The sequence below is a fragment of the Polypterus senegalus genome, chromosome 3, assembly GCF_016835505.1.
Source record: "Polypterus senegalus isolate Bchr_013 chromosome 3, ASM1683550v1, whole genome shotgun sequence".
Lineage (NCBI taxonomy): Eukaryota > Metazoa > Chordata > Cladistia > Polypteriformes > Polypteridae > Polypterus > Polypterus senegalus.
The window spans coordinates 161,531,419-161,547,497 of record NC_053156.1 but is presented as its reverse complement, the minus strand read 5'-3'; the positions used below and the strand labels follow the sequence as shown (position 1 = coordinate 161,547,497).

Genomic DNA, 16,079 nt, shown 5'->3' with positions numbered 1-16,079 from the left:
CATTTCTCCTCCCACCTACACCATGATAAAACAATTTGAATCCACCTCCGATCCACCTGGCCTTACTCCCCTTCTACTTAGTCTCTTGCACGCACAATATATCAACCTTCCTTCTCTCCATCATATCTGCTAACTCTCTCCTCAGTTCCACTCTCTTTACTTTCCTCCTCTCCTCCTGCCTCCGGACACGTCTCCCCCCTCTTCTTCTCCTTCTTTGGCCAACAGTAGCCCAATTTCCGCCAGCACCCTGTTGGCTAACAGTATTGGTGGCGGTCGTTGTTAACCCAGGGCTCGACCGATCCGGTATGGAAATTTGTATTGTTGTCTGCATATTGCTTTGGCAAAATTTTACACCAGATGCCCTTCCTGATGTAACCCTCCCCATTTATCCGGGCTTCAGACCGGCACAAAATAACACACTGGTTTGTGCATCCCCTGTGGCTGGGTTAACTGATCCGATAATTATTCACTCGTATTCATAAAAATTGCTGCAACAAGTTGTATTTTTAAAGCTTAATGTTTTTGTGAAATTGATTCAAGCTCTATAATTATGGTGTATCTCTGGGTATACTACAATTGATTAAATAACTCATAACAGAAATTTACCATGAAGGTAAACAAGCTAAATTGGGCATCAAAGTTGTAAGCAGTAAAAAACCCTCAAAACATAATACTTTATAAAATTGATAAAATATGGCACGTTTACAAGGTAAGACCTACATAACCCAAATCAGGGCTAAAAGGTCAGAGCCCAAGCTAATCAGCACATGTTTAAGAGGAACAGCCACACAGATAAGGTGAATAAACACACTATAGAGGATTAGTCTGAAGAAAGAAAGAAAGAAAGAAAGAAAGAACACTAAAAACAGAGTTAAGAACATTTAAACGAGGTCTAAGTCTAGTACAGAAGAGTAAACAGTGGGAAATGGTCTTTCTCTCTCTCCACAGAAAGGACATTTGTCTGTGACTGAAGGGTCAATCAGTGAGACACAAGAATTAACAGCAATAATGCTGTGCAGCACACACCATTGCAAGTCGGCAGTTATTTTGTTCAGTGCTGACCCCGGTATCTTTGGTGTTGTACTCAGTGGTTCCCAAGGACATCCCAACATGCGTATTCTGTAGATCTCTTTCCCCACAGCACCGTCAAAGGAAGTCGTTCTTTGCTGTAGATGGCGTGCATACATGACTTCAGTATCCTCAGGTTCCAAACCAGCCGGCACCATGGTCACATAAGGAAAATCTTCACTGGACTCTGGTTCAGCTCTGCTAGCAAGGAAGTCTCCAATAAGATATTTTACTTCAGCTGGAAGGTTGGCAATGATCTTCTGCAGCAGTTGATTAGACTACTGAGTGTAGTCTCAATACCTCTGTCATCTTCTCAGTGCTGTACAAACAGCACTTTTCCAAATCTATTAGATGGCAGATCTGAATTATTCCAGAATTTATTAGTAATGATTGGACTCTTACAGACTGTGTGACTTTGAGGTCCAGTACTGGGTACTCTAGAGCCCAAAAGAGACTGGCAGAGCTCCAGTCAACACAAGACTCAAGGAGATTCCACATTCTGAGTAGACTGCTATAGAAAGGCAGAAGGCTAGAAGTTGTCTATTGTTCCTTAAAAATGCCTTGTCAATATGTAACTGTCCCATTTGTCATAACAAGACACAGGCAAGTAACCTCCAGGACATGTTTGTCAGATAATACAAAAGTTTTGGCAACGCTTACAGCCGGAAAGTATTTCTTCGGCTGCAAGCAAATCCTTGTCCTCCTTCATTATTTGGTAAATAGAGTACACGGTGCTTCAGACAATGCCTTCTGTTCCAACAAAAACTTCAGCAGCTCTCTCTGAATGTTAAATAAAAGTTCAAGAGGGGGTTCAGCACACATCAATTTATGCCACATGGTTACTAAGATATCTCTGTGTGAGAGCAGTGGTAAAAGCCATTGCCAACCCTTTAAGCGACTTTTCACATTATCCAACACTACTTCCTAGTTATTTTCTCAAAAGTCTCATCTCCAAGGTAAACTAACTTGGAATGAAGCATCATGTACCTCTGTCTATGTATCCTAATACAGGATGATCTAATATTCCATATATGTACCTGTTTGTAATAGATTAATATGTTATCAACTGTATGCTAAATATGCGTTTATATATTTATACACCACAAAGCCTTTGTCTAACAAAGGACTGGCAGCATTCCCATGATTGCAGTGAAGAGAACATGGGGTGCTCCAAAGACATCTTTGTTAAATAAGCTTTATACTTGTATATTGCTGGAGTCTGAAGAACATTTTTATGTAAGTTCAACTGGGATCAAGATTTTATTTTTTGCTTATCATGAGCATCAACAGAATTTTTTTTGAGGTCCTCAGAAATCTCAAGGCATGACACACTTCCTCAGACCTGTGTTGAACATTCTTCCAATAGCATTGTGGCATATCCATGTGGCCTTTAAAAAACTTTAGAGGAATAGCAGTTTTCTTTTTGGTGAGTAGTGGTTTTCTCCTTGTAACCCAGCCATACACATCATCCTTCTTAGTCTGATTGCTAATATTGTAGACAGAATTTTATAGTCTGTGCAGAGCAAAGCCAGATTACTAGTTCATGATTTCCCAAAAGTTGCCCTTCTTATGGAGAATACCCACTTCAGGCTTTTGTGCATAACAGACAGTAAATCAAGATCCATCACGTTCCAGAAAAGGTCATAAAAATCAACTGGGAGTCCACCAGCAACAGGAGACTTCCCCTTGTTTTTAGGGTGTATAGGTTTTTTATGGTTATTCTTGTCACCTGTTCTGAGCACAGTGAAATTCCTACTTGTGTGTGCTGATCAAAATGCAATATGTCACCACTCTCTAGCACCATGATTTTGTTTGTGTTGCAGTAGTATGTTTATTCATATGGCAAATCTTCAGAAAAGCAAGAAATTTTAGTAAGTCAGTCAGCTCCAGTAGAGCTCAGTATTCCAATCTATCGCAGCTCCTAGCCCTCTGTATATTTCAAACACAGAATCATCTGACTCTGGCCCTGTTTTCTCGATAAAACAAAAAAGTACCTTGTTGGTGCATCTGCCTCAGGTTCAGTTTGAAATTGAGAGCGCATCAGTGCACCTTACACTTTATAATCCATCAGTTCAGAGAATACTGTACTGTGTTTCTCTTTTTTAAGGTTTCGAGCACATTTCCATCCAAAGAGGAAGCCATGGTCTGTTGAAGTGCGATAATCTCTTCCTTCAGGGCTCTCATTGCAGAACTGATAAATCTGCACTTTTCCTATGTCCCAATATTGTCTCAGAGAAGAAAAAGATGTACATGTGTAATTCTATATATTTATATAAATCAAAACCTAAATCATGTTACATCTTGATTGTTAAAGTTCCAGTGCAAGCTTTTATGGTGATTTTGAGGCGAAATAGTTTGACAGACATCTAAACGGTGACCTGATTAATAGTGGGGATTAAAAAGGACTAAGTAAAAAGTCTAAACTGATGTTTAAAAGTATATAAATGGTCTGGCAAGAGAAAGTGAGTCACCTCCTTACTTGTCCCAAAGTATATTGCCTCGCATTCCCATTCACCATCCACCCCACATCCTACAGGTTGTACTGTTTGCATATCTAATGCTATACCCCAGTAAGAAATGGATAAGCTATGGAATGGTTCCTGTCCAGGTTATCCTATAATGTACTAATAAAATCACCCCCCCCACTAAAATCACATAATCATCTGAGCTCAGTGGGAGAATCATGGCTTTAAATTCAGTACTAAGCAGTATGTGGCTATACTAATATAGGTGTGAAAAAAGATTATATGTAGGTAACAAAACTGTACGGGTTATGGTAAGCATGAAAGTTAGACAAAAAATATTGTTTATGTACCGCATATTACATTTTTAAATACAGTGTTTTCCCATTTCATTTATTTGTCGTGTGCACATGAACAAGACAAGGTGACATATGATTCTCCAGGGTGTGCCCGAGGAGAAACCTTCAAACGGAACACACAGTAGACAGTATAAACATTTATGGCTATGTGTTGTGTATGGCAGCCCCAATTAACATTTAGAGACATTTCAAAATAAAATCAAGATATCTCAAAAGAAGTTTCTTTTCAGATATCTGTAGTGCATATTGAAATATCTCAAACATGTTTAAAGATATGTCACTTACGTGATAGGATCTCTAAATAACCACTTGAACATTTCAAGATATTTCAGATTGACCTTTCATGCATTTAAGATATCCAAAGTTTATTTTCAGATATGTCAATTTGTGTAAAATTTGATTTTCTTTCAAGAGATCTTTCTCTTTATTTTAAAATTCATTTCAGGTATTTTCTTATTGACTCATATTTGAGAGATCTTTAAATGTATTTTAGGAATCTCAAAATGATATCTTAAAATAACTTCTACCTATTATAAAATATATTTCCAATATCTTAAATGTTGAGATATTCTGAAATACATTTTAACATATCTCAGATGGAGCAGAAAACTATTTTACATATCAGGAAACTAACTTGAGATATCTTAAAATATATTTTAGATATCTCAGTATGCAAGTCAACAAGAAAATACCTGAAATGCATTTTAAGGTGTTTTGATTAGATTTCAAGATATGAAGAAAAAATGCATCGCCCAATTACAGATAATCTGTATCTTGAATCTGTATCTGTCTTGAAATGACAGGACATCCTTTTGAAAACAAATATCTTCAATTGCATTTGGATTATCTTAAAAGTACAGTGAGTTATTTTAAGATATCTCAAAATATATTGACATAGCTTAAAAGTGCATTTTTTATATCTCATAGATATCACTTCAAGGCATCTAAAAATGCATTTTAGATATCTTGAAACAGAATTATTATTATTATATATAGAATGTATATATACCTGTAGCATGTCTTGCAATTTAGTTCAAAACCTCTTAAAAATGAATTTTGAGATATTTGTAATTGTTTATTCGGCTTGTGATAGTTATGCACATGGGATCATAAAATATAAAGAGATTGCGTTAGAAGACATTTGACAACGGCCACACATAAATGGCTAAGCTCTTTGAATCTGAAGCTCATTAGCTGAGGCTACAGAGGTGTGAGGTCCATCTACACCAAAGGTTTTGTAATCTGCACAGAACAGGAATGCTTCAACATTCTAAGTTTCAGGGTCCTGCAGTGAACGTACCCTGTTACTACAGCACTCCATGAACAAAGGGTAGAAACACAGAAACCAGCACTCACATGAGGTACCTCAAATAAGAAAGGAGAGTTTCAGCTGCTGTTTCTTGAAGCAAAAACATGAAGGGAGACAACTAATACTTTAAATTATTTCAGTGATGAGGACCCCTTTGACAGCTATCTTTGCTCTTGTGTCAAAAGTTACTAATAGTCTCCTAATAATACCATAGATAACTTGAGTCCAGTTAAACAAATAATGCACAAAATTGTACCTTTCATGTGTTCTTTGAACATATCTAAAGTTCACATTCATTGCCTTTTTTTGAAAAGGGCTGTGAACTCATAATGTAGCTTCACACTGTCTGCTTACCTCTTCTAGTGTTGATCACTTTAGTAAATTTAATATTTTACTGCCACTGCCTGCATGATGTCTATTTTGGGTTATATCTCCAGAAAATGTCTCACCACTTAAAAAATACCTGTTCTCTGTACTAAAATAATAGCCTTGTCCTAAAAAGGACAAAAGGCAAATGGATTGGGAGATTGAAATGGTAAATGCTTAAGCACTAGCAGGCACAGAACCAAGAAGTCAACAACACTAAATCCAGAACCAAAACATGAGCCAATAATCAAAGTAAAAAATGAATGCTAGAGGTCAAAACGCATTACTCAAAAAACAAATAAATCAAGTACTTGTATCTACATGATTGTGATTCCCACTATATTCAGTCGTGTTGCCCCCATTATTTTTTCTGCATTTATCTAACAAAAGCAGCTGGGTAAAATGAGGTAGCATACATACTGTACCCTCATTATGACCTCATCTTCTGCTGTGTGCCCTGGTAAGAGCTGCAGTCCACCTCCCCGGAGAAGATGCTGTTGGGGAGTTTGCTTAAGAGAAGTAAAGAAGCACCTTCAACATTGCAATCTATCGAGGAAAAAGCACATATTTGCATGAAATATCATTGACACGGAGGAAATGACTGCTTATTTGCTGAAAACACTAAGAAGAAGACCTTCCTGATCATAGCTAAACTGCCATGTAAATACCTGTCCAAACGTGCTACCACCATTGTCTTTAAAAGCTTGTTCAGTACAGCAAGTAACATTGTAGCTAGCCCCCTGCCATTCTCTCCTAAAACTACTTTGTAGAAATGATGGATATGCTTGATTTCTTTTCAATGAACGCATAACATATACTCAGATTCATGGCCTGTTTGCTTAACTCGATTGAGTCTTGCTTTACATTTTTGGTTTTTGCTGGGTTTTTTTTTTCACATTTTTATACACAGGATGTATCTCATAGTGCTTTACAACATGTGAAATAAATAATTACAAGAAGTGAAAAACAAATTAAAATTAGATAAGAATGATAATGAAGTTTGCTTCCCGGGTCCTCCCTGCGTGGAGTTTGCATGTTCTCCCCGTGTCTGCGTGGGTTTCCTCCGGGTGCATTGGCGGCTCTAAATTGTCCCTAGTGTGTATTTGGTGTGTGTGTGTATGTGTGCGTGGCCTGTGATGGGCTGGCACCCTGCCCAGGGTTTGTTTCCTGCCTTGCACCCTGTGTTGGCTGGGATTGGCTCCACCAGACCCCCATGACCCTGTAGTTAGGATATAGCGGGTTGGATAATGGATGGATGGATTGTTGTATGATAATGAATAAGTACCATACAAAAATAATTAAATGTACCTAAGATAGATTTATAACTAATAGAGAAGTTGAATCCTTATATGTAGAATTGTTTTCTTAACTCTGTAAAGATGAGTCTGACGATAAGATCAGATGGCCAGAGAGGACAGAAAAACAAACTCCATACACCACTAGAGGGAAAAAAAAAAAACTAATTCTGCAAATGTTTCAAGGTCCAAAAGACCGCCAGCCTTCACTGAGCATTCTACCTTACAAAAATGTTCTTCAGTCGTTCCTGATTGATTTTTTAGGCTGTGTCCTAGAGCAGTCGACACAGTGGGGGAACAGCCTGCATAAGTTCTCCTGTCCTTGTGTCACTTTCCCAGGCCTTCTCATTGTCCCTTGTAAGAGTTTCATCGAAGTGAAACTCAATAATTATGGATCTTTGATAAAACTGGAATAGAGACTTATACATGGGGGTCTCCCTCTCTCCAAACAGACTCTGTGTCGCCTGCTCTGTGTGACTTCTCTACCAATGGCAAACCTTGGCCAACTATAGTAGCTGACCCTTCTACCAAAAATACTTCTTCAAGGATGGCACATTTTGAAGCAATAAATGAAGACTGAAATCATATAAGTTATACTATTAGCTTTCTCACTAATGTCCAAGAAACTGAACAGTTAGTTTTGCCCTAATTTGTGGTTGTTAGACTAAGTTCTTAAGAATGTAAAAATGACAACATTATCATTTGTTCTTCAGGTACATTTCCCCAGTTCCTTATTGTCTCCGATGGAAGCAGAGGCATACAACCCTGTAAGTACGATACAATTTTTTTCTATAAACCTTAATTCAATAGATTAATCATTATAAGGACTGACATCTTAGCCAAGGTTTAAGCCTGCACAATATGGTAGATGTTAAAAACTATAAGATGATCATAAATTTTACAGACTTTTGATTGTTTTTCAGCTTTGTTTAATGTGTTTACATTAAATTATTTGTCCTCATGTGAAATAATTAAACCATTTAAAAAGAAGAACTTAGTATAAAATGACCACAGGACAAAAGGGCTTCTTGTAGAAAAAGGCAATCAACAAGCATTCAGATAGCTTAATGATTCTGTGGATTTACAAAAAATATATGATGGTGCTTCAAAACAACTTTAATTTTAGAGGTGACTCTTTTATAGTTGGGTGGCTCACTGGTTAGCACTCCTGCCTCACAGCCCCAGGGGCTTGAATTCAAATTCTACTGAGGTCACTATCTCTTTGAAGTCTGCATGATTTCACTAAGTGTGTTTCCTCCCACATCCCAAATATTTTCAGTTTAGGGTGATTAACTACTGTAATTTGACTATATGCATTAGTGTGGGCAGCAGTGAGCTGGCACTCAGTCTAAGGTTTATTCTTTCCTTACACTCAATGTGACAGTGGTCCTCCAGCTCTCAGCAGACATGAACTGGATGAAACAGATTGGAAGATGTATAGAGGGAACACCAGACGAAGATGCCTTGTAAGCAGAAAGCTATAGCATAGCTGTTTGCATGTACCTTTTACAAAGAAAACAGATATTTTCAGTGTCATAGGGAGGTGAGGATTGAATGTAAAGCCTTGTGGTTTAAAGGGCAAACTCTTAGCAGCACTACCACAAGTGACACATCCTGAGAAATGGCACTGTAACATTGCTGTGATCTTCTGTTACATTATGCACCAATTCTGCAAACTGTTCATGATATCGGCCAAGACAATGAGGTCTGCCACATTGTAGCCTTGGTGACTTTAGCAAATAGATAGATACTTTATTAATCCCAAGGGGAAATTCACATACTCCAGCAACACCATACTGATAAAGAACAAAGAGTGATAACAATGAAGGTATAACAGACAGACAATAATTTTGTATACTATTAACGTTTACCCCCCCGGGTCGAATTGAGGAGTCGCATATTGTGGGGGAGGAACGATCTCCTCAGTCTGTCAGTGGAGCAGGACAGTGACAGCAGTCTGTTGCTGAAGCTGCTCCTTTGTCTGTAGATGATCCTGTTCAGTGGATGCAGTGGATTCTCCATGATTGACAGGAGCCTGCTCAGTGCCCGTCGCTCCGCCACAGATGTCAAACTGTCCAGCTCCATGCCTACAATAGAGCCTGCCATCCTCACCAGTTTGTCTAGGCGTGAGGCGTCCCTCTTCTCTATGCTGCCTCCCCAGCACACCACCGTGTAGAAAAGGGCACTTGCCACACCCGTCTGATAGAACATCTGCAGCATCTTATTGCAGATGTTGAAGGATGCCAGCCTTCTAAGGAAGTATAGTCAGCTCTGTCCTTTCTTACATCAATATTGGCAGTCCAGTCCAATTTATCATCCAGCTGCACTCCCAGGTATTTATAGGTCTGCACCCTCTGCACACAATCACCTCTGATGATCACGGGGTCCATGAGGGGCCTGGGCCTCCTAACATCCACCACCAGTTCTTTGGTTTTGCTGGTGTTCAGGTGTAAGTGGTTTGAGTCGGACCATTTAACAAAATCCTTGATTAGGTTCCTATACTCCTCCTCCTGCCCACTCTTGATGCAGCCCACAATAGCAGTGTTGTCTGCAAATTTTGCACGTGGCAGGACTCCTAGTCGTATTGGAAGTCTGATGTACAGTATATAGGCTGAACAGGACCAAAGGAAGTGCAGTCCCCTGCTGTGCTCCTGTGTTGCTGACCACAATGTCAGACCTGCAGTTCCCGAGACGCACATATTGAGGTCTGTCTGTAAGATAGTCCACGATCCATGCTACCTGGTGTGAGTCTACTCCCATCTCAGTCAGCTTGTCCCTAAGGAGCAGAGGTTGGATGGTGTTGAAGGTGCTAGAGAAGTCCAGAAACATAATTCTTACAGCACCACTGCCTCTGTCCAAGTGGGAGAGGGATCGGTGTAGCATATAGATGATGGCATCCTACGCTCCCACCTTCTCCTGGTAAGCGAACTACAAAGGGTCGAGTATCCATATTGACTCCATATTGACTCCTCTTGAGCTTTCATAATGTCTGATTTTTGTCTTTGGTTTTATTTTAGCTCTGGCAATCAGTACACTTCTCCAGCTTTGCTGCAGGCAATGCTTATTCTCCACCAGTTACTACAAATACTTCCCGTGTCTAAATTCTTCTGATCATGGCTGCTTTCCTCTTTGCTTTTTCTGCTTTCACCTCCTACTTTGCCTTTGACCAGATTGTTGAAGTCTGCAACATCCCACGAAGGCACTTCCCTCAATGGTGTATGTCAAATCAAAGAAAATGTAAAAAAAAAAAAGCTAAGAAATAAGAAAGAAAAGGAATAATGTATACTGCATGACACAGTGGACAGTGTGCTCACTGGAAAATCTTGAAATATCACTCAGATTTATATTGTGAGTCCTTTTTTTTGTTTTGTTTTTTTACTTCTAGTTATGTGAAATGTAGATAGTAGCACTACTTTATACCAGTATGATTGGTATTTTAATGACTAGTAATGAAACAAGAATCTGAGACACCGGGTGATTTTTTTTGAGATAGGGCTGATGTTCCTGTCTCTAGCTTCATTCTCTAACCTTCGCATGTTGTACTTTACCATTACAACTGTGAAGTATTTTATGTGAGAATTCTTATTTTGAAAAGTTGTGTGGATGCAGCTGTTATTTTGAAATGTTCTATTTGTGTGGGACTCGTGTTAGATTAGACTACTGCACTTAGATGTGTGTCTGTTGGTTTTCTTGGTAGTTCTGCTCTGCTGTAAACACAAGCACTACTCCCCATGCTTTGTGCTTAAAGCGACTATCAGTTGAATGGGATTCCTTCTTAACTGTCTTTAATGCGACTTATGAAACTTCTTACATTTTCTTTCAATCTCACATCCTGTCAAATGTGTTATCTTGAACAGAATTCTCCTCAAGGATTAAATTTATCAGTGAACCCATCCACAATACGTTGCCCAAAATACATTTCTTCTAAATGATAACTGAATGTGGGCCTTCTCGTCATTTCATTACTTTGCTGTGCAACTCTTAGCAAACATAATTCCTTTTTATACGATATCCACTCATTATAACTGATTCCTGGTGTTTTTCCTGTCCATCCTGCATATTTCAGGTCAGTAGCATTGCGTGATCGGCAGCAAACACACCTGAACAGAGTGATACTTCATTGCCCATAAAACACACCCTGTTGCCTTCTGAAATTGTCAGTTTTATAATCTAACATGTCAATCACTTCAGAAATCAAAAAGATGGGGGACAGCCCTCTAATAAAAGGAGAACCTCAATTAACAGCAAAGATTGACATAAAGCTAAGACACTAATAGGAACAAAACTAGATCAGGACCAGGACTGGGTTGGAAAAGGGAGAAGTACAGTAATACAACATTCTCAATTCCAGTTTATGGTCATGTTGGGCCAATAGCAACAACATCAGATGCGAGGCAGGAACCAACCACTGAGGTGGTACCATTCTGATTTGTATACATGCCCCTCATCTCAAGTGGCCAACTTAAAAATACATGTTAACCTAACATATCCTTGTGATATGGAAAGAAATCCAAAGTATGCAGAGAAAAACCCATTCAGACACGGGGACAAAACGCATGCCCCTCACAAGCAGGGTTTGCATTGAAATTCAGGATGCTTGATTTTAGAGTGGATAGAATGAAATGTCCCAGTTGATATGGAATCTGCAGGATATGGCCTTGAATAGGCAAAGACTGGTATAAGTGAGAAGAAATTAGAGTCATCATTAGAGCAACAGAGCTAATGATGCTTCCTTGCATGAAAAAATGAGAAGTGAATGAATACAACACATCTGAATATGTACATTTTATTCCATTAGTTGTCTTAGACCCTATCCAGATTCTAACATTTTACTTTGGAAACATAGACATTAGTTTCTGTTAGACTCTAGTTGCCTGTTCTTATCACATGGCCCATTCTTGAGTGGATCCTGCTTATAACGTGTCATTCCCTGATTGGTCACCCTTCAAAGGAGAAAACCATATTCCAACATATCAGGCATAGAAGAAGCAACATAGAAGAGTTGCTTTCCATGGCACTTATTACGTTACTTACCTGTAGGCATCTAAATTGCTTTTTGTACATTCATGTGCAGAAAGTAAATAATTTAATGGTTGCTACAACTTTGCAATAAATCCTGTAGCTGGCTGCATTATCATCCCTTCAAGAATTTTTCCACCAATGCATACATGCCCAGTGTAGGTGACTCTCAACATTGTTTGCATTTTTGGTTGTTTTAAGTGTGGATGGTTTACTTTCATAAATGATGTGATAATGCTAGTGTGGATGAAAACACAGTATTTTAAAATGTATCCTCAGTCCTAAATTAAATTGTGTCACTAGTTAACTTATTCTAATATTTTCATTTAAATTTATATTATCAAAAATATATTCCTGACTGTGTGGAGTTTCCACACTCTCTCTGTGTCTGTGTAGGTTTTTCTTTGGTTACTCTAGGTTTTCCTCCAGGCTAACTGATAACCGTAAATTAACACTGGATGTGTATGGTGGTCTTGCCATGCTATGGTGCCAAATCCAGCCTTTGTTCTATGTTATGTCTGCTAAACAGATAGACTATTTCAGACTATTGTTATGTTATTCTAAATTAAGTCTGTCAAACCTAAAGTTGCCAGCAATGTATACTTTTAATTCTAAGAAAATATGTTTGACATAAAGGATATGGTAATGCTGTTTTATCTTATGTTCATTTTAAGCTGCCACTTCATAATCTCCACACTCTGAAGCAGATGTGTGGTTTTTGTGCTTACGTCTGCTCATGGTAATTAATTACCATAAAAAGATTAAGAGACAAATATGGAAACAGTTTGTCTTGAATATCAAATAAGAAACATGACAAAATTGTTGCTTATGAAAATTAAATATACACACCTTTCTAGACTTTGCAACATGTTAATTGTTTACCAGAGAGACAGAAGAAGCCTGGTGTCTGATTAAAGAAAGTCGTTAATTAGCACAACCACCTCATTCCAGGTTAATCAAATGATTGGACCAGCTAAAGCAGGGGTGGGCAAAGTCAGCCCTGGAGGGCAGCAGTGGCTGCAGGTTTTTGTTCCAACCCAGTTGCTTTCTCTGTCCTTCACTTTTTTCTCTTCACTTTCCTTCCAAGTATTTAATTAAACCGAATAGTGCATGATAAATACACACAGGTGTAAATGGTGACAAGCTAAATGGAGGAATGCTGGTTTCTTTTGTCATTTGCAGCTTATTGCTAATAAGGAGCAATTAAAAACCAAGACTGCAGCTGTTTAAGACTAAAATAGGCAATAAGGGTTAAAAATCTTAACGAGCGAGACAACAAAAATGAAGCAGAAGTGTCACTTGAACAATAAGTGCTTCTTATTAAGCAACTGGGTTGGAACAAAAACCTGCAGCCCCTGTGGCCCTCCAGGAACAACTTTGTCCACCCTGAGCTAAAGCAGGCCGCTCTGCTCTCACCATAGGTGCAGCTCTACCCTTATTAAGTCCTACAGTCTGCCCAGTTTTACAGCACTTATGCCATGTAAAGTGACTTAGTAGAAGGTTCTTAGAGTTTCTAACAAATACTTCAAGTTGGGTTCCTTTAAACAAAGATTTGAATGTGTCAGTTGCAAGATATGAATTCTGCTCAGCATAATTCAGATAATTAGGGACTTCCAATTAAATGAAAACGAGATGATGAGAGCAGCCGCCCTCCACGACTGCTGCTAATAACCCAGATTAAAGCAAGGAAGAGACACAAGAGCATATCAACCTCCTGACAGTGGTCATTTGAAAAACAGTTCCATGCTATCATCCCCTTACGTTTTGCTATTTCTATACACTATAATGGTCATCTCTTGAAAAATGAAGGATAGAACAAATGAGTTGTCATTTGACCAGGAAAGGTGTAAATCATTTCTTCATGTAGGCAGCCCTTTTGTTCCCCTTTTGCCTGCTGCTATTACAGCTTCAAAAGAGGTAAATCAAGTTATTTGTTGTATTTTTTTAAGGTTTATATTTTCTGGTTTAGTTAGTGAGATAACTGGTTATCTTGGTCCTTCAGATTTTCCAGTTTGAGAAATATGGCTTTAATGTTATGTATGGTAAGGATTAGGCAATGGCTTTGCAGCTCCGATATCCTCTTTTATAAATCTGTTATTTGTGCTTCATTATGGAAAGCTCCATTGTCAATCGGGGTCAACATAGGATTAATTTAAAAACTTTGTTCAAAGAAATGTCCTTATTTATGGCTGAATCCATTTATGTTCTGGTTTGTGTGTTTTTTTCTTAAGTACCTGTTATGCATGGGTCTTCTAATTCAGTCCAATAGGGCTACGCTAGCTGTAGGTTTATCATCCAACCCACTTTTTAATTAGAAGAAATTCAGGCTGACCATGAAACTTATTTCATTCTGTTGCTTTTATTCTACCAGGTCACCTCTTTCCTGAGAATAACTTACAAATAATTTGTAAACTGAGCTGATTTTCTCTTCCATATCTTTTAGTAAAACAGATACTTAATGATGAACACAAGTGTAAATTGGACCAGGTTTGATGGTGAGCTGCTGGCTTCTTTGTCGTTTACATCTCGCTGTTAATTGGTAGCAGGTTAATAAAATGAGAAGCAATTAAACAGTAAAATTAGTTGTTTAAAAACAAAAGAAGCAATTCAGGGTTGGGAATCTTGAGCATAGTTGGCATGATGGTGCAGTGGTGGGATACCAGCGTTCACATTCCAAGTCCTCCTTTGTCTGCGTGATCTTCCTCCCACAAGCCTTAAACGGGCAGGTTAGGTGGATTGGTGAAGTGTGAGTGAGTGAGTGAGTGTGAGTATGTTCACCCTCTGATGGGCTGGTGCCCAGTGCTTGCTAGGATAGGATCCCGTCTCCAGCAATTCTGCTCAGAATTAAGCAGGCTTAGAAAATTGGTATGGAATCTTAAGTGAGTTAATAAAAAGTAAATACAAAAATCTTACTTGAGCACTAAAAGCTTAAGCATCAGTCATTGGCTTCTACTTCAGAAACTGGGATGAAATGAAAACCAATAGCTACTTTGCCACTCCTGGGCTTGATGTCCGGGCCCCTAGTTTTATTATCTGTCCTCTGTTGATATTTAACTGCAACAGTAAATCAAGTGCAAAATTGAGAGTTCTTGCAGACTTATTTTTGTTTTATTTCTTGAAAGTTTCTGTGTTACATTTATAGTGAGTTTTCCTTGGTTGCAGCTCTTTCTGTTTATCTTGTTTGCTAAGTGCTTTTTTTTTTTTCCCCCCCACTGGCAGTTGCACTGGAGGATTTAAGAAATAGATTAGAGTCTTCATTTATAAACTGCAGTTGGCTTAACTGAGAAAGTCTGTTAACTGGTGACATCCATTGTATTACTGTTCAGACAAGGCCCGGTGGTGAGTGGCACCATCCCGACTTGTACAAATGTAAATTGACCAGTGTGTCCTTCTGGTAACTGCCACTGGGTAGTTCATTGCCCTTTACCACATATCCCTCTTGGTGTCAGATGTTGCGCAGCTCAACTGTGTCATTGCTTGTCAGCACTGCCCTTTACTAATAGGCATGAAGTAGAAATCTTCTGTTACTGCTTTCCAGTTTACCTCTACGGTGAAGTTGGTCTGTGTACTACTGTCGTGCTCCAGTTTATTCTTTTGTTACCTTGCATTAACTGCTCTTGGCTAGATTATGTATTTCTGGTAGATTCCTTTAATGACTGATATTGGATTCTTCAGCGCTGTTGTGGCTTTCCAGTATAGTGTAAACCACAACATTTATTTCTGTTGTATATTTTCACAAATCAATTGGCCTTACCTAGCATTGATATGTAATTAGAAGAAAAGTAGAGTTCTTGTATAATGTAAGCACAATGAGAAGGTAAAGGTGAGAAGCAGTAGGTATATATTTTTGGGCTCAAAGGCTCATTCCTGTCAAAACTGTTCTTATTTTTTTCTGTTGTATCATTGTATTATTCTAGAATGTTTTCACCATATAACTGAGGTGTCTTTCATACAGCACCATTGCCCTATTAGTGCTTTTCAGTGTATCTCTGAGGTAAACTGGCACTGGACTCCAGCAGTATACACCTTCGTCCTAGTCTATCCACTCAGTAACTGTCCTGCTACCAGTCAAAGGGGGGAACATGTCTGCTTTGCCATACTGCTATCTCTCTATTGGCTGACTACTGCTTTCTAGTGTATTGTTGTAGTTAATAAGCACTGGAAACCATTGTTGCACTACTGTAACCCAGTCCAGTAGTCT

At 38.6% G+C, this 16,079-nt stretch overlaps 1 protein-coding gene across 2 annotated transcripts in view; it reads left to right on the top strand.

Moving 5' to 3' along the window:
* ipcef1 (interaction protein for cytohesin exchange factors 1) overlaps positions 1-16,079 on the top strand; it is a 307,632-nt gene that overhangs the window by 215,564 nt on the left and 75,989 nt on the right. For both annotated transcript variants that reach the window (XM_039748169.1, XM_039748168.1), the window contains exon 16: positions 7,573-7,626. In XM_039748169.1, the coding sequence (XP_039604103.1) occupies positions 7,573-7,626 (54 nt within the window). The remainder of the gene's footprint in view (positions 1-7,572; positions 7,627-16,079) is intronic.